Source organism: Balaenoptera musculus, chromosome X (genome assembly GCF_009873245.2).
Source record: "Balaenoptera musculus isolate JJ_BM4_2016_0621 chromosome X, mBalMus1.pri.v3, whole genome shotgun sequence".
Classification (NCBI taxonomy): Eukaryota; Metazoa; Chordata; class Mammalia; order Artiodactyla; family Balaenopteridae; genus Balaenoptera; species Balaenoptera musculus.
The window spans coordinates 15,929,554-15,952,786 of record NC_045806.1 but is presented as its reverse complement, the minus strand read 5'-3'; the positions used below and the strand labels follow the sequence as shown (position 1 = coordinate 15,952,786).

General features: G+C 40.1%; 1 protein-coding gene across 1 annotated transcript in view; it reads left to right on the top strand.

Moving 5' to 3' along the window:
• Positions 1–23,233, top strand: part of MAP3K15 (mitogen-activated protein kinase kinase kinase 15) — a 148,330-nt gene that overhangs the window by 38,023 nt on the left and 87,074 nt on the right. The window contains exons 4-6 of the mRNA XM_036839721.1: positions 13,407–13,600; positions 17,106–17,274; positions 19,279–19,385. Of these exons, the coding sequence (XP_036695616.1) occupies positions 13,407–13,600; positions 17,106–17,274; positions 19,279–19,385 (470 nt within the window). The remainder of the gene's footprint in view (positions 1–13,406; positions 13,601–17,105; positions 17,275–19,278; positions 19,386–23,233) is intronic.

The following is a 23,233-nucleotide window of genomic DNA, read 5'->3' as shown; positions in this document are numbered from 1 at the left end:
TAACAATATTAAGTCTTCCAATCCAAAAACACAGGGTGTCTTTCCATTTATTTAGGTCCCCTTTAATTTCTTTCAGCAATGTTTTATAGCTTTCTGTGTACAAGTCTTTTACCTTCTCTGTTAAATTTATTCCTGCATATTTTATTCTTTTGGATATTCTTGTAAATGAAATTGTTTTCTTAATTTCCTTTTCAAGATTTGTTTTTAAAAAATACCTTTCGGGACTTCCCTCGTGGTGCAGTGGTTAAGATTCCACGCTGCCCATTCAGGGGGCCCAGGTTCGATCCCTGGTCAGGGAACTAGATCCCACATGCATGCTGCAACTAAGAGTTCACATGCCGCAACTAAGGAGTCCATGTGTTGCAACTAAGGAGCCCACCTTCCACAACTAAGACCCAGCACAACCAAAATAAATAAATTAATAAGTATTTTTTAAAACTTTAAAAAGAAATACCTTTCACAGAAATCTTTAACACATCATATTTTGCTTCATAATTCAGTATTTGAGTTAAAATGTAATTCAGTTTTTGATCAGAGATCCATAAAAATGACTTCTTTTCATATATTATTTTCATACATTTTCATTCTTAGGCTATCTTCTACTGCTTTAGAGATAACAAAGATAGACCCTTTCAGCATTTTATCCCTTCAGAAGACATATTTATATGATGAACAATCAAAAACAAGAGTGAAAATATAGCCTTTATGAAAACAAGAGTGAAAATGTAGCCAGCCCCAAGAGACTACTTTATCTATTAAACCTTGGAACTTCCTGATAGTTTGTTATTATTGTACATAGTCCACAGGTATTCTTTGTTTGTTTTAATTTCCTTTGTAAATATAACCATACTTTCAAAGTTACCTTATATTTTGCAGGTTGATTCCCCCCAGGAAGTAGACTCTGAGACTGAGTTTAGTGAACAGATTTATTGAGGAGTGCCCTTGGGATCACCTCTGAGGGAGAGGAGGGCAGGAAGCAGGACTGGGAAGAGAGAGAAATCCAACTGGGATGGAGGCTCAGTGGCAGCCTTGGCCGATTCCCCCTGGGGAGCTCTGAGCTGGAATGACCTTTTGGAGTAGTTCTGAGTTGGGATGGGATGGCCAGGCCTTTATTCTCCTGTATCCATCCCTCACTGGAAGGAGAGTGACATTGAGTGAAGTGCTCTCTGCAGCTGAGGCAGTTCCAGAAGGGGCTGACAGCAGGGGTGAGAGCTACAATGCTCCTGGTAGCTGGCACAGCATGTCCTTCCTTGAAGGGGGGATGTGGGTGTACGCCTGAGTGTCCACCACCTTATAATCATTTTACTTGAGAAATATGTAAATCACATATACCCCAAGACTAAGCATGTACCTCAAAAGCTGAGATGCACAGAAATAATTTTTTCCGGTGGGAAATTATTTGGAAGCTATGCATAGCCTCACCAGAGAGGAAGCATGGGGATGTAAACCTTCCTTGTCCCCCAGGAAAATTACTAGCAGAAGATGAGGTTTTCCACCCAATACTTGTAGAAGAAATTGTTCAAAGCAAACTAGACCTTACTTTCATTTGTCATGTCCTAAAGCCAGAGATCAGAGATGTTTTTTTAAAAGCGGAGTTAAATTTCCAAGCTAGGATCATGTTACTAAAAAAACACCTTATTAAAAAACTAATCTGGTTCTTGACCTCTGGACTAGGTAATTATTTTTTTCCTCTGGAAAGCCAATGAGACTTAAAAGAAGCTCATTGTTCCCATCAAAATAGTTATCTCTATGATCCCAGTAAAGTGGAAATCCTTTGAGAAACAGACATTGGCAGTATTGGGGGTATTGTCTACAATACTGGAAGTCTTTTACCTGGCTTACAAGCACACTGAGGCCTCAAGTTTAGAATAACAGAATTTCTCCTGGTCCTTCCCTCTTGCCTTCCTCAGTTCTTCAGTTTGCTTTGGCTTGGGATCCAAAATTACTGAGGATGATGTAGATTGCTTAGGGACACTTTGGTAAAAAGGCAATTAAATTTCTTTTCTACTTTCCATATCCTTTGGGTTTTCTGAATTCAGAATCAGAATTTCTACCACTTTTATTAATTAAGACTCAATTTCAAACAAGAAAGCTAGCTCTCATAGTAGATGGAGAGGGAGAATTTTATTTTACACATTGAATGTGATTTATGTAAAAATGTCTGCCCTTTGAATATTTATTTCATTTGTATAGCTATTTTTTATTTCTACCTCATCTTAAATTCTCTTTTCAAGTCTTTTTTGTCTTTTTTTCCCCTTCATGCCTGTGGTCTGTGTTCTCTTTTAAATTGGAGTACTCTGAATAAATAAGTAAATAAATTGGAGTACTCTGGAGGTGTGAACCATAAAACTTTTCTCTGTACCTCTTGAATATCACAGGAGTAATGTCACATTTCACAGGGCCAATGTCAGAACTGAGATATAAATATTTAATTCTGCCTACCAACTGAATAAGTCTTTAGTGTCCCATGATACCCATTTATTTTCTTTAAGATGTAATTCACATACCATAAACTTCACCATTCACTCATCTGTTGGTGTTGGGCATTTTGTTTCGTATGTCATGTCCATGTCTATTTAAGGATATTTCAGAATTAAGCTGGATTGACGGTTAGTGACAAGAAGTCTAGGAAGGGAGGGGGAGGACATGAGATTTGCCTGGCTCTGTGGTCATCTGTGGGCCAGTTGGCTAACCTTGCTGGGAATCGGTTTCCTCCCTTATAAAATGAGATGATTATTAATAAGGTGATTACTGTGATTTGTGCCAGCTCTGAAATAATTCTCTGACTTTATGATAGCCATTCTGTTATTTGAACAAAGCAGATGGACTCTTGGAATAGCTCAGTTGGCGCTACATGGCATGTTTCCAGCAGGGATATCTTCATTCACCTTTCAGTGGCACAGTAGTCTGATTATCCAGTTGAAATTGTTACTCAGCTTCTGTATATGCATTTGTTCCTCTTATGACCAGGCCAATATAGAAAGATAGCAATGTAGAATGCTATTTGCATTGATCTTTAAAAAAATGCATTTCCCTGATGTGCATGCATGCTGATTTTTAAAAATTCTCCTTTAACTGACTAGACAAAGAATTGTACCTTGTAATCATTTTTTTTTAGAGTGGTACCTGACCTAGATTTTCTTCCTTAATAAATTGACTTTGTCAGACATGGTTATGTTAAATAATTTTTTAATTGTCTTAGGTTTGCGCATTTGCTCCCTAAATTTTCTTGGGAACAATTTTCTATGCTGTTTAAATTCTAGTTTTCACTAAGGATTTGCAGCCCATTTGTATTACAAGATTTAAGCTCCAAAGCTTGAATCTGCCAGCAATCAAGATATGCATTCTTCCATAAGTGCTCAGAAATCAGCTTCTCTCATGGGTAGTATTAAACCACCTTCCATCTGCCTTAGATTTTTCCCCCTTCTTTTGAGTAGGCCATTTGTTGACTGATTAAATGTTTGTATCATTACTTTTAAAATGTTCCATGGAAGGTCAAGCTGAAAGTCTCATCATGAGTTGGTTGGGATAAATTCTTACACATTTTATTTGCTCCAAAGAATTAATTTATAAAACTTGTGCTGTTTTTAACCAACTATGTGAGCTGCTGCTAGCCATAAACAAAACTAAGTGCTGGTGTAATGAGGCCCCTTCACTTGTGTTTCTGTGCTGGCCTTCCTGGGCCGCTGGCCTTCCTGCACAGGGCGCCTGCAGAGGAGCCTGCTGGGGGGTGCGTCCCAGGTGTTCTTGGTTAGTGGCCATGGTTGAACCTGACGGGCAATTAGGTTGAGACCCCAACATGCTCTGCTCTCCTGGGCTGTCCTGGAGAATCCAGACAGTTGTTTATGGATGAGACTCACACTATTATCATGGAAATGTTCATATATGAAGCCCACTGAAGAATCTCTGATGTTTTAGGGCTGCAGGTAGGCTGTTCTATATGAAACATCTGCTTGGAGTCCAGAGCAGGGTTTCTTACATTTTGGGGGCCTGGGACTCCTTTGTCAGTCTGGAGGAGCCTATGGACCCCTTCTCAGAATGTATCTTAAAGTGCTTAAATAAATACAAAGGATTACAAAGGAGACCAACTATATTTCAGTATGACTATATTTATACTGAAATATAGTTATCAAAAATATTTTTAAAGTTGTATATTGTAATCTATGTCCTCCTTTACTAATGTCTCAAATAATAAAATGAAGCAGCAAGTCTAAAAACTGTCATAATCTTGGAGTAGTGATAAGTATAAAAGTTATTTTGAGACCTCTGCAGGAACTGTAATATGACATGAAAAATTCTGTGATTTCTATTAGTGACAAAGTCCCATGTCCTGCTAAAACAAGAATGGGTTACCTACATTCCTGATCGAAGGCTCTGTTGCATTTCAATTAAAGGCAAATGATGACAGAGGTGGAATTTTGTTTTCTCATTCAAGCTCACAGACCCCCAAGAATTAATGGGCTCCGGGTTCAGAATTCCCGGTCTGGTCTGGTCTAGAACTATCTAACATAGCTAATACTTTTATTGGATGTCCACTATGTGCCATGACTGTCTTTAAGCCTCTATCACTTAAAGAAATTGACAGTATTATTGTCTTCATTTTAAACATGAGAAAACTGAGGTTTAAGTGGATAAGTACATTTTCCAAGGTCATCATCTAGTATGGAGCAGAGTTGGGATTCAATCTTTGGCTATACAAATTCTCCACTATCTTGCTATGCTTGAGCTGAGATGATACTGACTTCCTATTTCAATAATCATAAGTTATTTCTTTTTTACCTAACTTAGCAAATGTGAAAAAAAACCCCACTACCCAGCTCTCCTGAGACAGTGATGAAATTGAAGTGCCTTCGTACACTACCAGTGGGAGTATAAATTGCTCCATCCTTTTTGACAGCAACTTGGCCACACACATCAAGAACCTTAAACTTGCTCTAGTAATCTCACTTCTGGGAAGCTATTCTTAGGAAAAGACCACAGTGTAAAGATGCCATATGCAAAGGTGTTCATCTCAGTGTATAGTAAGAAATTTCAAAACAAAGTTAAATAATAAGAGAATGATGAAGTACATTATATATATTCACCAGTTGGTATATTAGGCAGGTGTTAAAAATTATGGCATTTTTATAACCACACTTTTGTAGTGAGAGCTTTTTTAAAGATACCTATTATTTAACCTAGTGATGCTATGGGATGAACTGTTCATTGTGGTGATATTTGTAGATGGTAGTAGTTTGGGAAATCTCAGTTGCTAAGTTTAGAGCTAAAAACTTCAGAGGACAGATTCCTCCACTCCCTACCCTCATAGTGTCAGAGACCAGTGGTTTTTACTCTGCTCTCTGACTTCACTTACTGTATCAGAATCATCCTTTTGGAAATACTTGAAGAGTGTTTAGAATAAGGGTTTACATAGTTATGTGCCTAGCATACTGGTTCTAATGCCCCTTTATGTAGGAAACTAAGCTGCCTTTGTTAAATTTGTTTTAAAGAGCTGGATTCTTGAGAAGTTTCCATTTATAAATGTAACAATTACAAATATCCAAGCCTGGTTTGCTATTGAACATGTGTTATGCTAATCAATGTTTTTCTTTTTAATTTTGGGTCTCCCCCACCAACAAAAGACTGAATGTGTTCCATCATTTGAAGATGTTTGGGCCTATTCTTTGTAAGAACAAAAGTACTGCACTCAAGAGCCTGTGCTTTCATTTGGAAGTTTATGAATTGCTTTTTTTTTTTTTTTTTTTTTTTTTTTAATTTTTATTTATTTATTTATTTATTTATGGCTGTGTTGGGTCTTCGTTTCTGTGCGAGGGCTTTCTCTAGTTGCAGCGAGCGGGGACCACTCTTCATTGCGGTGCGCGGGCCTCTCACTATCGCGGCCTCTCTTGTTGCGGAGCACAGGCTCCAGACGCGCAGGCTCAGTAATTGTGGCTCACGGGCCTAGTTGCTCCGCGGCATGTGGGATCTTCCCAGACCAGGGCTCGAACCCGTGTCCCCTGCATTGGCAGGCAGATTCTCAACCACTGCGCCACCAGGGAAGCCCCTATGAATTGCTTTTTAAAATGTAGTCATGAGCCCCAATTTCTTTCTGTAAAATTTCTTAAACTTCTATATACACTTTATGAAGGATTTTCTCAAAGGAAGTATTTTTACTTTCCCAAGGCTCCAGATGCCTGCTGTCTCCTCAGTCCTGTTCATTAAACTTGTTCAGTTGTCTTCAGAGTTCATGCGTTCCCTTTCTTTCTCCTTATTTTCTCAAACTGAGGCTAAATGTTTGCTCAGAGGATCAGATCCGCTCCAGCTGTGGGCAGGCTTTCACCAGCCTCCACCACTGCTGCTCTGCCCACTTGAGCCATAACCTGTGACAGCACAGAGCATATATTTGTCAAAATCTTATTTTTTCACACCTCATTATTGAGGATTAGAGCAGGACTGGGGCAAAGTTAACTTTTGTGCTATTTGGGTAGAATAGGTTTGCTAAAGGAAGACTGTCAAGATTTCAGTAGAAATATTTGTTTTGGAAATAGTTTTAAAACCTGTAACAATTCTATCCAAATAGGTTGGATTCCTGCACCTTCAGCTTACCTACCTCTTATGGATACTCAGGTTTATTTAGTTGTAATCTTTTTTTTAATTAATTAATTTATTTATTTATTTTTGGCTGTGTTGGGTCTTCGTTTCTGTGCAAGGGCTTTCTCCAGTGGCGGCGAGTGGGGGCCACTCTTCATCACGGTGCACGGGCCTCTCACTGTCGCAGCCTCTCCCATTGCGGAGCACAGGCTCCAGACGCGCAGGCTCAGTAGTTGTGGCTCACGGGCTTAGTTGCTCCGCGGCATGTGGGATCTTCCCAGACCAGGGCTCGAACCCGTGTCCCCTGCATTGGCAGGCAGATTCTTAACCACTGCGCCACCAGGGAAGCCCCTAGTTGTAATGTTTGTATGTATTTTTATTAGAATTATTACTCTGTATAATATTACCTTTTAACAAAGCTGAGAGAAGAAAGGAAAATAAGTACTTATAGAGTTACATTAACCTGTTTGTTTACCATTTCTGATTCTTTTCATTTGTTTCTGTGGATTCAAGTTACCAAATGGTGCTATTTCCTTATTCCAATACAGCTTTGTTTCCACCTGCATCTTTTGTACTTCTAGTGTCAAATATATTACATATCTATATGTTACAGGCCCCAACATATGATTATATACATCATCTTATGCAATTGTCTTTTAAACCAGTTAAGAAAGAAGAAATTAGCAACTATATTGTCTCTTACAATTACCTGTATAACTAACTATATTGCATACTTTATTTTTATCATGTGAATTAAAATTACTGTCTGGTGTCACTTGCTTTCAGCCTGAAGAACTTCCTTTAATATTTTTTGTAAGACAGGTCTGCTAGGAACAAATTATCTCAGTTTTTGTTTACCTGAAAATGTCTTTATTTCCCCCCAGATTTTCTTTCAGATCCTTTATTAGGGTGTTGAAATTTTCTCTAGAGACCTTGTATACTTTCAGTGACGTTAGATTCACCTTTATTTTTAGACTGATTTTTTTTTAAGGGTGCACCACACGGCGTGCAGGATGTTATTTCCCCAACCAGGGATCAAACCCGTGCCCCTTGCATTGGGAGTGCGGAGTCTTAACCACTGGACCGCCAGGGAAGTCCCTCATCTTCATTTTTAATTTTTATTTTTATTTATATATATATTTTTGGCTGTGTTGGGTCCTCGCCTCCGTGCAAGGGCTCTCCCTAGTTGCGGCAAGCGGGTGCCACTCTTCATCATGGTGCGCGGGCCTCTCACCGTCACGGCCTCTCTTTGTTGCGGAGCACAAGCTCCAGACGCGCAGGCTCAGCGGCTGTGGCTCACGGGCCCAGCTGCTCCGCGGCACGTGGGATCCTCCCAGACCAGGGCTCGAACCCGTGTCCCCTGCATTGGCAGGCAGATTCTTAACCACTGCGCCACCAGGGAAGCCCCTAGTTGTAATGTTTGTATGTATTTTTATTAGAATTATTACTCTGTATAATATTACCTTTTAACAAAGCTGAGAGAAGAAAGGAAAATAAGTACTTATAGAGTTACATTAACCTGTTTGTTTACCATTTCTGATTCTTTTCATTTGTTTCTGTGGATTCAAGTTACCAAATGGTGCTATTTCCTTATTCCAATACAGCTTTGTTTCCACCTGCATCTTTTGTACTTCTAGTGTCAAATATATTACATATCTATATGTTACAGGCCCCAACATATGATTATATACATCATCTTATGCAATTGTCTTTTAAACCAGTTAAGAAAGAAGAAATTAGCAACTATATTGTCTCTTACAATTACCTGTATAACTAACTATATTGCATACTTTATTTTTATCATGTGAATTAAAATTACTGTCTGGTGTCACTTGCTTTCAGCCTGAAGAACTTCCTTTAATATTTTTTGTAAGACAGGTCTGCTAGGAACAAATTATCTCAGTTTTTGTTTACCTGAAAATGTCTTTATTTCCCCCCAGATTTTCTTTCAGATCCTTTATTAGGGTGTTGAAATTTTCTCTAGAGACCTTGTATACTTTCAGTGACGTTAGATTCACCTTTATTTTTAGACTGATTTTTTTTTAAGGGTGCACCACACGGCGTGCAGGATGTTATTTCCCCAACCAGGGATCAAACCCGTGCCCCTTGCATTGGGAGTGCGGAGTCTTAACCACTGGACCGCCAGGGAAGTCCCTCATCTTCATTTTTAATTTTTATTTTTATTTATATATATATTTTTGGCTGTGTTGGGTCCTCGCCTCCGTGCAAGGGCTCTCCCTAGTTGCGGCAAGCGGGGGCCACTCTTCATCATGGTGCGCGGGCCTCTCACCGTCGCGGCCTCTCTTTGTTGCGGAGCACAAGCTCCAGACGCGCAGGCTCAGCGGCTGTGGCTCACGGGCCCAGCTGCTCCACGGCACGTGGGATCCTCCCAGACCAGGGCTCGAACCCGTGTCCCCTGCATTGGCAGGCAGACTCTCAACCGCTGCGCCACCAGGGAAGCCCCATTTTTAAAAGATAGTTTTGCTAGATATAAGATTTTTGGTTCACTTTTTTTTCTCTCATCACTTTGAATATGTCGTCCTACTGCCTTCTAGCATTCATTGTTTCTGATGAAAAGTCAGATGTTTATTTTATTGGGTTGCCCTTGTACACAATAAGACACTTGTTTCTCTTGCTGTTTTCAAGACTTTGTCTTTCACAATTTTGACTACAGTGTATCTGGGTGTGGATCTCTTTGAGTTTATCCTACTTGGAATTTATTTACTTCTTAGATATGTAGATTCATTTAATCAAATTTGTGAAGTTTTCAGCACTGATTTCTTTCAGTATTTTTCTGCTTCTTTCCTCTCCTTTCAGGACTCCCATTATGAGTTGTGTTTGTTGGTGCACTTGATGGTGTCCCACATTTCTTTGAGGCTCTGTTCATTTTTCTTCATTCTTTTTTCTCTCTGTTCTTCAGTTTGCATAATCCCTATTGATCTGTCTACAAGTTTACTGATTCTTTCTTCCACTTAAATTTCCTGTTGGGCCCCTTCAGTGAATTTTTAATTTTGGTTATTATGCTTTTTAAGTCCAGAATTTCCATTTGCTTCTTCTTTGGTAATTCCTGATTCTTCATCGATATTCTGTATTTGATGATTCATTGTAGTTATACCTTTAATTTGTTAAGTATGGTTTCCCTTAGTTCTTCAAACATATCTATAATAGCAGTTTTCAAGTCTTTGTCTCCAAAGTCCAATACCTGGGTCCTTTCAAAGGCAGTTACTTGGTGCCTGCTGTTTCTCCTGTATACAGATCACACTGTCCTGTTTCTTTGCATGTTTTGTATTTTTTGTTGCTGAAAACTAGACATTTTAGATAATGTAGCAACTCTGGATACTGACTTTCTCCCTCCTGCCTCTGGAACTTGTTCCTGTTTGCTGGTTTATTTGTTTAGTGACTTCGCTGGACTAGTTCAGTGAAGTCTATTTCCTCCAGTGTGCAGCCTCTGATGTCACACCTCAGAAGGTGCAGCCTTGAACATGCACACAGCTACCCTAACCCTCCCATCCCCATCTGGGGATGACAGTGGTTATAGCTGGGCTCTCTTTGACTATATCTTTTCCCAGTTTCCCTGTTAAGTTTCTGACTGATCTTCCTCTATTGATATTACATCCAGTTGTTAGTCTCCCCTAATTGTTAGCTGATTGCTTTATTGTTTTTGCCAATCACCAGAGACATAAATGTTCCACAGTCTAATATCATTAACATTGGGCTTCTTTGCAGGGGTAGTTTTTAAAGCTGGTCTTTAAGGTTCACTCTGACCGCAGGAAGCCTTTCATAACTCTCTCTTCCCCTGTTTCTCTTTGTTAAACTTCTAGCTTGTCTACCTTTTACCCATTGCTATCATGGAGCTACCAGCCTCCTCTTAATTTCTTGCCATAAAAATCTCCATTGTCTTTGACAGTGCCCATAGGTTTGAACTTCTCCATGCTATGTTTCACATAAAGTCAGTCCCCTTAGGGAGAGCTGCAAAGCTGTCTGTTCTTACAGCATGCCTCTACCCTAGGCAGAGCCTCTGCACCACTGCTCCAGAGCTGGGGAGGGGTGGCGGTAGCAGCCTGCCTCTCTCAGAGTGATACCCTGCTATGAGCGGGGTGCTGGGCAAGGGTAGCAGTCCCTGATCTTCTCAGCTTGCCTCTCTTGGCATGGAACCTTTGCCCTATGTGAGCTGGGACATAGATGATCAGGGCCCAGTATTCTTGGCCTATTTCACCTAAGATAGAGCTTCTGCCATACAAGTGGGAACGCGGTGGAGAAATGGAGCCCTGGTCCTCTTGACCATGCTTGCCTGGAATAGAGCTTCTACAGGACAGGGCTGTGGTGAATGAGGATGCTGGTGGCCTAGCCTTCCCAGGGAGAAACTGCCACCCTAGACTTTGAAGCTGAGGGTGGGAGGGGGTCCCATCTTCTTGGCTGTACCCATCCAGAATAGAATTGTCACTCTGGGCTCGAGGGTAGGGGAAGAGCAGGTTATAGCTCAAATACTAGAGTCTCAGTCTTCTTATCAAGACTTAATCAATTTTCTCGAGTAAAGGTTCCTCCATTTGCTGTATGTTCTTAAGAGAATTTATAGAGACTTTAAATGGTTTTTTAAAAATATTTGTTACGAGTTATGTTTGTTTTTCTGGGGAGGGGATCTGAGGAGCTCCACACACCTCCAGCCTAGCTCTAACTTTTTGAAAATAGCAAACTCTATTTTTTCAATAGAGAAATTTTGAAGAAAAAAAAAATTTTTTTTTTTTACCTTCTGGACTTCACTGATTCACACAGCTCTTTTCTCCCTCTTAGTCTGAACTAGGAAATCTTTTACCATAAACTCGACCAATTTCAGGTAGAAGAACAAGCAGTTTAACTTCTGAGTGTATAAATGGCATTTAATTTAATTAACTTTAGCAACATGGCTTTCTTGTTACAGATGATGGAGAAATTCGTCTCTAACCTACCAAAACCTTACTTTGCTGGGCAATTTGAACCTGTCTTTGAGAATTTGAAGATATTACCAGAGGGGGAAGGGTCTTTGTTCCTCCTATTCCCCAGTTATCACCAACACACCAAAAATTTTGCTCCTTCTCTTTGTAACAGACTGACATTTGTAGTTTGAGGTGTTTAACCCCAATATCTAGTGTCCACGGGGACAGTGTCCAGCTGCTATTTTGCAGCAGGGTAAGTACTCTCATAAAACCTATTATCAGGAATCATGAAACATCAGGAAGCTTAGTGTTAGACAAGGGTTGGCCCACCACCTGTTTTGGTATGACCTGTGAGCTCACATTGGTTTTTACAGTTTTAAATGCTTGGAAAAAAATCAGAAGATGAAGAATACTTCAGGACATGTGAAAATATGAAATTCAAATTTGTGCCCATAAATGAAGTTTTATTGGGATACAGCCATGCTCATGTGTTTACATGTTGTCTGCAGCTGCTTTCATGCTGTAACAGCAGAGTCGAGTAGTTGCAGTAGAAATTATGTGGCCCACAAAACCAGAAATATTTACCATCTGGCCTTTTACAGAAAAAGTTTGCTGACCGTCTCAAATATGGTTGAGTGGAGCAGCGCTAGTCATTTTTGCTTAACGAATTATTTTAGGGCCTAAAGACATGTCTTGACAGTGCTATAGATGCCCTAGAAGGTACAAAAGAGGGAGAGAATTGCAGGACAATTATTTGTATTTTGAATTTAGATAGAAATAAGAATGCCACCTGTCCTTGTGTAAGCAAATCTTATTCAAAAGGAAAACTTTAAAATGTCTGTCACATATTTGTTTCAAGCTAGTTCCCCAATGTGGAAAGTTTTCCCAAGACTTCTGTTTGATCTGAGATTGTAGCATTCTGACAGTTGTCTCTGTGATGAATGAATTTCTTTTTAATTTAGATGAAACTGTGTTGTTTCTTTGACTTCTCTTTCTTGGTGAAAGTGTACTTCCCAAGGTTATGTCTGCATTATGCCAAAATTCCTAGATAACTCCCTTAGTTTAAAAAATTAAAGGGAAGAAGTCAGATGAATTATTTCTGGCATCGTGTAAATTCTTTAAAACTTAGTGAAGATAAAGGAATTAGAAAGTCTGAAATTTTAATCTAGTTGCTTTTTATGACAGTATAGACAAAAGATTGACTATGATAGAAGAATGTCATATAAAAACATATTTTAGTCCTCCAAATATGCTAAAAACTGAGCATGGGCTTAATGCTATTTAAAGGTAGTGTTTATGCTTTACAAAGGATTACAATTTGACTGTGAATCATGATTATTCCATAGAAAAAAGATACTGTTTTACTTGAGTATTGTTTGACAATATAAAAATTTTTAAACAGATCCTTTTTTTTCAAAACATCTCTGAGACTAATCATATTTATTAATATCTGCTTCCTGCAAAACAGTTTTTACTCAACAAAGTTTATAAATAGTTCACCTGTGGTTAAATTATCAAATAACAAGGCTTTTCCACCTATGCTGAAAGAAAGAAAATAAGCCTTTACATCGTAATCCTTGGTTATCATTGGGCTGAAGTTCCCTCTGATTTGGGAGGATATGTAATGAAACGATGTAATTTCTGAGACTTAAAACCCTAAAATCTTTGCTGATGAAGTTCAGAAACATATATAGATCAGTTCAGTGTTTGAAACCAAATTTTTGTCGTATGTCCATGTGTTAGAGCTTGTGAAATTGAGTGGTTTCCTGTTTTGCGTATGATAGATTCATAGTCATATTGTGCAAGTTGTTCATCGTCAGTCATTTTCTCCTTTCCTGTCCCACCAAGGTTCCACCTGCCCAAGTCCACAGCTGTGCTTCTGCATCAATTATTTCGTGAAACATTTTTGTTTCTTCTTCCCAGGCATCTAGTGGAAATTATTATTTCATCCCGTACATCATGACACCATGCGCTGATTATTTTTGCTGCGAGAGTGACGCCCAGAGACGTGCCTCGGAGTACATGCAGCCCAACTGGGACACCATCCTGGGTCCGCTGTGTGTGCCCCTGGTGGACAGGTTTACTAGCCTCCTCAAGGACATCCATGTGACCTCATGGTAATTCCCATCAACCGTCAACAACACTGGGAGCTTTGCCAAAATTTTCCTTTCACGTCCATGGAGGTGACGTAACTTCAAGAGACCTTAGTGCCCAGAGAGTGGGGAACCCCGACCAATTATTTTGAAGTCATCCTGGAATCCAGTGTTCCTTACTGTCTCACTAAGTTGGGCCGTTGAGGTGTAACCAAAAGAAATAAAACTGGAGTTGAGGTCAGGGTTGAGCTTGTGTTTGGCTCCAACTTCCTGTGTGACCTTGACAAATAACTTTTCTGTAGCTGTTTTCTCATCTAGAAAATAAGGAACTTAAGTCACTGATTTTCTTTCATGCTCCTTCAACTCTGAGATTCTGTGTTTCAAGGTCATTTCTGAATGTGATTTCCTCCCTACTACCAATCAGCTGTTAAGGTTGTTAAAATGCGTCAGCAAAGTCATTCCAACCATAAGTCCTTGTGCTGTAAAAGTCGGGATGTACTGAGTCAAGCTGAAGCCGTCCTGACCTCAGCGTGTCCTGTGACGTGTTCTTGGTAGATTTATGTCAGAGAAGGTCTGGAGTAGTGATTCAGGAGTTGACAGGTTTGGGTTTGAATCCCGGCTCAGGCGCTTCTTCACAGTGTAGCCTTGGAACACTCAGCTCACCTCTTTGAGCCTCGGTGCTCAAGAAACCAGTCCTTAACACATCCCTGTTCTAAAACTTGAAGGCAGAAAAATTATTCTACTTAACCAAAGGATCCAGTTTTGGGGAGTTTTTTTTCTTGCCTGTGGCCAATTTAAAGGATTTACTCCTGAAAGTTATGTCTCAAGAAGGATTTGTCCTTCCAAAACAAGTGAAAGTCCGAAGCACTGGCAGAACTGACTTAAAATGAAATGTAAGGGACCACACGTCCCTGTGGCTCGCGTTGTGGCTCCCCGAACTGTGGAGCGTTACTACTGTAGGGTTGGTGTGAGGTGCACACTTGCTAACAGTCTGTTCTCTTTTTCTATCCTGTCACCTCTTCTCTGGACACAGAGTTTCTGCTACAGATTGTAGTGGGAAAAGAAGACTGGAAACCCAGACATATGTGACCACATGCCAACAGAGAAAGCAAATGGGGGACCTTTTGCAGCACATCCCTGGAAAGCCTCTTTCAGTCCCCCCTTGCTAACTATTGTCTTATTGCACAGTGACAATTTTAGTGAAGCTCAGGGAGAGAACTCTCTCAGTATCATCTTTTCAGGTCTGACAAGGAAGTAGGCTAGCTTGAGTCTGCTAGATGAGCAAGGTCTTTGCAAGAAGTAGATTCAAGTTTGTTTCTCATTCACTTCATGTATGTTTCAGTAGGAAAACAACTCTTTTGATTTGGTTTAATTTCAGAGAACTTGAAGTACCTGTTAGTTGATTCCACTCCTTGAACTACCTGATAGCTGGCAAGGGTTGGTGAGAGGGTAAATGGTGCTTATGGTTTAAAACATCTGTAACAGGGATGGCAGATAAATTTTCAGCTCAAGTGCCAACTTTGATAGATTGATAAAGGCTACCCGGAGCCCTGTGCGGAAAAGGGGTTTGAAGCTATTTCTTTTTGTAATCTTTTTTTTAAATTTATTTATTTATTTATTTATTTTTGGCTGTGTTGGGTCTTTGTTGCTGTGCACGGGCTTTGTCTTGTTGCAGCGAGTGGGGGCTACTCTTCATTGCAGTGTGCGGGCTTCTCATTGCAGTGGCTTCTCTTTTTGTGGAGCATGGGCTCTAGGCACGCGGGCTTCAGTAGTTGTGGCGTGAGGGCTCAGTAGTTGTGCACGGGCTCAGTAGTTGTGGCGGGTGGGCTTAGTTGCTCCGCGGCTTGTGGGATCTTCCAAGACCAGGGCTCGAACCCATGTCCCCTGCATTGGCAGGCGGATTATTAACCACTGCACCACCAGGGAAGTCCCTGAAGCCATTTATTTCTAAGTCCACATTGATTAGCAACATCTTCCCTGGTTACCAGAGGCAGAAATGGCTGCATGTTTATTACATATATGATGTCTCCAAGCCATATTTAATTCGGTGTTTTGTTCATTTACTTACAAGTTACCATTCTTATTAGGTTTCTTAGTTTATTAAAACTATTTTTCAGAATTACCCTTGAAAACAAGTCTAAACTATAGTATAAATTTTTACTTGTCAGGCTGAACTAATAACACTTTAATAGCTTTGATGCCTTTATAGTCCAGCAAATGGACAATGGTTGTCACCCAACTTAATGACTCATTTGATTAATCATAGAATTTTAAACATTAGTAGAATCTGCTAATTTGCTCATCATTGGGGTAATAAGCAATAGACAAATAAGGAAATAAAAATTAAAGCAATGCACTGATAATTTTATCAGAGCACTTTCTGAGGGCCATCACTTAATTCCTGAAATGTTCATTGAGATCTTATTATAAGCATTGGACCAGGCTGTGTACGGTAAACACTTTTTTTGACATAGTTTTATAACTATTAAAAGTGACATTTGTTATTCTTAGGTGTTGTTTTTCATTCTCTGAAGAATATTACTTACTGAACTTATTCTTTTTAACAAACAGCCTAATTTTACTGTCTACAGTTAAAACATTTCAACTGCTTAATGGGTTGACAGTATTACAGCTTGGCAATGCCCAGTCTCCACAAAAAAAAAATTACTTGGAGCGTAGACAACATATTTAAGTCAATCTATGGTCATTATAAGTTGGCCTCTGTATACCAAATTCGGTCATTTTTAAAGATTTTAAACCAAATACCAGATACTAGCATTGGTTCTTTGAGGGGCTATGGTGAGACATTCCAGTGTGGATTTAAACTGCTCGAAATGTTGTCATACATCCCTATTATTATCTAGACGCCCACATGAAGGAAGTTTTACGTCTTACATTAGAAAAGCACTCTGGCTGTCAAAAATGACAAGGGGAGTAGGGGGTAAAAGGCCGAGGTTGCCCATAAGCATCCAGGCACGGCTTCTTGGATTGCTCGTGGACACATCCAGGTTCTGGCTCTCAACCAGCTGCAAAAAGCTTTGTGATTACTAGCTGGGGACACCTGATAGATACATTTTAAAGAAGTTCTCATTTTACTCTGTTTCATGGCTTTGGAGTTTTGTTCAGCTTTGTGAAAATCTCTTCATCGTGGGGGAAATTACTATTCAAGTAAGGTACTTTCTTGTCTTCTTTGTGTTTGAAAATACCAGAGAGAGGGGGATGGGCTGGGGTGGGTAGCAAGTCTTGTGGGTCATCCAGATACATATGGGGTCAAGTTTGAAAATATTTTCAAGGTCATAATGAACTGATATTTCTTTGTTACTGTTTAGTGGTGAGTTTTTACAGAATGTCACTCACAAGTAGGACGTGTCTCCTGTTTGCTGATGCAGGGAGTCTGAGGTCTGGGCTAGGCCCCCATGTGTTAGCCTAAGTCCTGTCAACGAGAACCAAGTTTGTTTGAGCTGCTAAGGGCAACACAGTCCTGGATGCACATGGATGCGACTGGAGGTTTTCTTGTTTTCCTCTCCAGTGCTTATTACAAAGAAGCCTTGTTAAATGACATCCGGAGAGCCAGAGAGAAATACCAGGGTGATGAACTGGCGAAGGAGCTGGCTCGCATCAAACTCCGCATGGACAATACCGAGGTTCTGACCTCAGACATCGTCATTAATTTACTGCTGTCCTATCGTGATATCCAGGTATGAAATATGCTCGTCTGAGGCTATCACAGGTCTTCCTTGACATGAGGAATTTCTCATATGAAGTACTCTTACACTAGGTGTATGGTTAGGTAGCTGTTTTACAGACAAAATAGGGATGTGGCTAGGTCATAGGTCACCTCGCATATCTGTTGTGGTGGAAATATTGAAGAAGGTTTTGTCATATCAGAAGGCCACTCCAGCAAAATCTCAGAAACAGTACTGCTTAATAAAAGGAATTAGAATTAAACAGTTTATGTGCACTTTGTGTTAGGCGTTGTTCCAAGCCCTTTGCAAGTCCTAATTCACTTAATCCTCTTCATAAGCCTATGGGGTGTACGCTTGGATTATCCCCATTTTACAAATGAGGAACATGAGGTACAGAGAAGTTAAGTAACTTGCCTAAGGTCACACAGCAGTTGGCAAAGTCAAGATTCAAACTGAGGCAACCGGCTCTGTCCTCTTTGCTCTTAACTCCTCTGTTACTTCCTTTAGGCCTTTGTCACTTCCTTCTTTGTTTACCACTACCTGTTAGTGAAAGGGAGAGCAGGAGTAGCAGAGGCAAGTCCAGGACCCAGGGAATGCAGGGGTTTATTCTAAGACAAGTGACAGAGGCTTCTGGAGAGTTCTTGAGACAGGGTTTGTAGAATATGGTACCATGGAGGAAATCAGTCGTTTCCTCCCTCCAAGTTTAATGCTGTGGAGCCATTTCTAAGGATGTCTTGCCTTCCTTTCCATTGGAGGAACACAGGGCAACATACATAACCTGCAGAATTCTACAAAGCCATATTGGAGGTTGTTGGCCACGGGTCTTTAAATCTGAATGAGAGAGACTTCCATTTACGACCTGAACCGAGAACAGAGTCAGCCACTTAGGGAACGTGCCCCTGGTGATAAACAGCTGCATCTAATTGATTTTAATAGCAGATGCTATTAGGAATTATGATGATTAAATTATGCCCCATGGAACAAGAGAATGGGAATGACCTTTTTTGAAGTTTTTCTTCTGTTGAGCTGCTGGCTTCCTTCTGCCCTTGCTTTCACGCATCCCTCCTCTTTATAACCTTCCGTTGGTGGGACTCTCGGGCTCAAGGGTGAGCCAGAAGCTTCTTGGCAATACTCTGCCTTCCCTTTCCTTGGGTAGCAGCATCGAGGTGTAAAGCCACAAAACAGACAAGAGATTTCAGTGGGAAGTCCTCATCTGCTAACTGTGGCTGGCTGTCAGCGAGTTGGCCCGAAACGATTGTAAGCCCGGCTGAAAGGGTAGCAGATGGCACTGCTTGGAGGGGACACAGCTGAGACAAACACGGTAGCAATTTCTCCCTGGGTAATTATGCAGTTTAGAGCTGTGGTTCTCAAGCGGGGGACATGTGGCAGTATCTGGAGATATTTTTGGTTGTCACAACTCGAGGAGGGAGGGGGAGGTGCTCCTGGCATCTAGTGGGTCAAGGCCACGGATGCCGTTTAACATCCCACGATACACAGCACAGCCCCCACCATAAAGAATTATCCAGCCCCCAAATGTCAGTAGTGCCAAGGTTGAGAAATTCTAGTTTAGATGAATGTGATTGTTTCTGACAAAATAGGAAGGATTGGGATGTTTCCCCCCATTTACGTGGCAAATAACTGTAAGATTTCCTACATGTTTATGTCCCGTTCATTTTAACCCACAGCCCTGCTGGTGTTAACTCTCCCACACTCAAAATGTGGTAGCTTTTCCTGGCTGCTGGGCTCATTTGTTTTCTTTTATCGTCTTTGAATCTAACTTCCTTTCCTCGGTCCTTTTGTGACCTCTGATAGCAGTGATTCTTTCTCTGTCTTCTCTCTCATCCACCTTGTTGTTTTTAATCTCATTGCTATTCTTTTAAGGGCTTTAACGTCACTAAATGCTGCCTGTAGGGAAAGGCTTGTAGTTAAATGCTGAGGCAGTCTCATGTTCGTTCAAAAAAACCTGCGAAGAGCGGTGTTTCCTGTCTTTCTCACCTTGGGACCTCTTGCCAACAGGACTATGATGCAATGGTGAAGCTGGTAGAAACACTGGAAATGCTGCCGACGTCTGATTTGGCTGACCAGCATAACATTAAATTCCACTATGCATTTGCACTGAATAGGTAAGAGTGATAATGTGCGTATAGAGTTTTGAAACATGCCAGCTGTTAAATTGTTTCCTTCTTTCATTCAGCCCTCATTGAGTATGAGCCAGATCCTGAGCTGAATGCTAAAGTAAAGAAAATGGACAAGGCATGATCTTAACCTTCAGGGACTTTGTCTTTGGAACATATATTCTAGCTCTGAGGTCAGACATGTAACTAAATCCATAGAGCTCAGAATGATAAATATCTTAATGAATATTGAAGCATAGTAGAGGGAGGAAGGCATTTTGCTTTGGGGTTTTAAAGAAGCTTCTCTGGGGTCTTTGGGGCTGGGTTGTTTTTTTTTTTTTCCCCAACATCTTTATTGGAGCATAATTGCTCTACAGTGTTGCGTTAGCTTCTGCTGTATAACAAAGTGAATCAGCCATAGTTATACACATATCACCATATCCCCTCCCTCTTGCGTCTCCCTCCCACCCTCCCTCCCTATCCCATCCCTCTAGGTGGTCACAAAGCACCAAGCTGATCTCCCTGTGCCATGCAGCTGCTTCCCACCAGCCATCCATTCTACATTTGGTAGTGTATATATGGCAATGCCACTCTCTCACCTCGTCCCAGCCCATCCCTCCCTCTCCCCGTGTCCTCAAGTCCAGTCTCCACGTCTAAGTCTTTATTCGTGTCCTGCCCCTAGGTTCTTCAGAACCAATTTTTTTTAGATTCCACATATATGTGTTAGCATACCGTATTTGTTTTTCTCTTCCTGACTTAACTTCACTCTGTATGACAGACTCTAGGTCCATCCACCTCACTACAAATAACTCAATTTCGTTTCTTTTTATGGCTGAGTAATATTCCATTGTATATATGTGCCACATCTTCTTTATCCATTCATCTGTCGATGGACACTTAGGTTGCTTCCATGTCCTGGCTATTGTAAATAGAGCTGCAGTGAACATTGTGGTACATGACTCTTTTTGAATTATGGTTTTCTCAGGGTATATGCCCAGTAGTGGGATTTCTGGGTCGTATGATAGTTCTATTTTTAGTTTTTCAAGGAACCTCCATACTGTTCTCCATAGTGGATGTATCAATTTACATTCCCACCAACAGTGCAAGAGGGTTCCCTTTTCTCCACACCCTCTCCAGCATTTATTGTTTGTAGACTTTCTGATAATGGCCATTCTGACCCGTGTGAGGTGATACCTCATTGTAGTTTTGATTTGCATTTCTCTAATGATTAGTGATGTTGAACATCCTTTCATGTGTTTGTTGGCAATCTGTATATCTTCTCTGGAGAAATGTCTATTTAGGTCTTCTGCCCATTTTTGGATTGGGTGGGTTTTTTTTTTGATATTGAGCTGCATGAGCTGCTTGTATATTTTGGAGGTTAATCCTTTGTCCGTTGCATCATTTGCAAATATTTTCTCCCATTCTGAGGGTTGTCTTTTCGTCTTGTTTATGGTTTCCTTTGCTGTGCAAAAAGCTTTTAAGTTACATTAGATCCCATTTGTTTATTTTTGTTTTTATTTCCCTTTCTCTAGGAGGTGGGTCAAAAAGGATCTTGCTGTGATGTATGTCATAGAGTGTTCTGCCTATGTTTTCCTCTAAGAGTTTTATAGTGTGCAGTCTTACATTTAGGTCTTTAATCCGTTTTGAGTTTATTTTTGTGGATGGTGTTAGTGAGTGTTCTAATTTCATTCTTTTACATGTAGCTGTCCAGTTTTCCCAGCACCACTTATTGAAGAGGCTGTCTTTTCTCCATTGTATATTCTTGCCTCCTTTGTCAAAGATAAGGTGACCATATGTGCATGGGTTTATCTCTGGGCTTTCTGTCCTGTTCCATTGATCTGTATTTCTGTTTTTGTGCCGGTATCATACTGTCTTGATTACTGTAGCTTTGTAGTATAGTCTGAAGTCCAGGAGCCTGATTCCTCCAGCTCCATTTTTCTTTCTCAAGATTGCTTTGGCTATTCAGGGTCTTTTGTGTTTCCATACAAATTGTGAAATTTTTTGTTCTAGTTCTGTGAAAAATGCCAGTGGTAGTTTGATAGGGATTGCATTGAATCTGTAGATTGCTTTGGGTAGTAAAATCATTTTCACAGTGTTGGTAATTCCAATCCAAGAACATGATATATCTCTCCATCTGTTTGTATCATCTTTAATTTCTTTCATCAGTGTGTTATAGTTTTCTGCATACAGGTCTTTTGTCTCCTTAGGTAGGTTTATTCCTAGGTATTTTATTTTTTGCAATGGTAAATAGGAGTGTTTCCTTAATTTCTCTTTCAGATTTTTCATCATTAGTGTATAGGAATGCAAGAGATTTCTGTGCATTAATCTTGTATCCTGCTACATTACCAAATTCATTGATTAGCTCTAGTAGTTTTCTGGTAGCATCTTTAGGATTCTCTATAGTATCATGTCATCTGCAAACAGTGACAGTTTTACTTCTTGTTTTCCGATTTGGATTCCTTTTCTTTCTTTTTCTTCTCTGATTGCTGTGCCCAAAACTTCCAAAACTATGTTGAATAATAGTGGTGAGAGTTGGCAACCTTGTCTTGTTCTTGATCTCAGGGGAAATGGTTTCAGTTTTTCACCATTGAGAACGATGTTGGCTGTGGGTTTGTCATATATGGTCTTTATTATGTTGAGGTAAGTTCCCTCTATGCCTACTTTCTGGAGGGTTTTATCATACATGGGTGTTGAATTTTGTCAAAAGCTTTTTCTGCATCTATTGAGGTGATCATATGGTTTTTCTCCTCCAGTTTGTTAACATGATTTATCACATTGATGGATTTGCGTATATTGAAGAATCCTTGCATTCCTGGGATAAACCCCACTTGATCATGGTGTATGATCCTTTTAATGTGCTGTTGGATTCTGTTCGCTAGTATTTTGTTGAGGATTTTTGCATCTATGTTCATCAGTGATATTGGCCTGTAGTTTTCATTTTTTGTGACATCATTGTCTGGTTTTGGTATGAGGGTGATGGTGGCCTCATAGAATGACTGTGGCAGTGTTCCTCCCACTGCTATATTTTGGAAGAGTTTGAGAAGGATAGGCATTAGCTCTTCTCTAAATGTTTGATAGAATTCGCCTGTGAAGCCATCGGGTCCTGGGGTTTTGTTTGTTGGAAGATTTTTAATCACAGTTTCAATTTCAGTGCTTCTGATTGGCCTGTTTATATTTTCTATTTCTTCCTGGTTCAGTGTCGGAAGCTTGTGCTTTTCTAAGAATTTGTCCATTTCTTCCAGGTTGTCCATTTTATTGGCATGTAGTTGCTTGTAGTAATCTCTCATGATCGTTTGTATTTCTGCAGTGTCAGTTGTTACTTCTCCTTTTTCATTTCTAATTCTGTTGATTTGAGTCTTCACCCTTTTTTTCTTGATGAGTCTGGCTAATGGTTTATCAATTTTGTTTATCTTCTCAAAGAACCAGGTTTTAATTTTATTGATCTTTGCTATGGTTTCCTTCATTTCTTTTTCATTTATTTTGGATCTGATCTGTATGATTTCTTTCCTTCTGCTAACTTTGGGTTTCTTTTGTTCTTCTGTCTCTGGTTTCTTTAGGTGTAAGGTTAGTTGTTTATTTGAGATGTTTCTTGTTTCTTGAGGTAGGATTGTATTGCTATAAACGTCCCTCTTAGAACTGCTTTTGCTGCATCCCATAGGTTTTGGGTCGTCATGTTTTCATTGTCATTTGTTTCTAGGTATTTGTTGATTTCCTCTTTGACGTCTTCAGTGATCTCTTGTTCATTTAGTAGCATATTGTTTAGCCTCCATGTGTTTGTATTTTTTAGTTTTTTTCCTGTAATTGATATCTAGTCTTACAGCATTGTGGTCAGAAGATACTTGATACGATTTCAATTT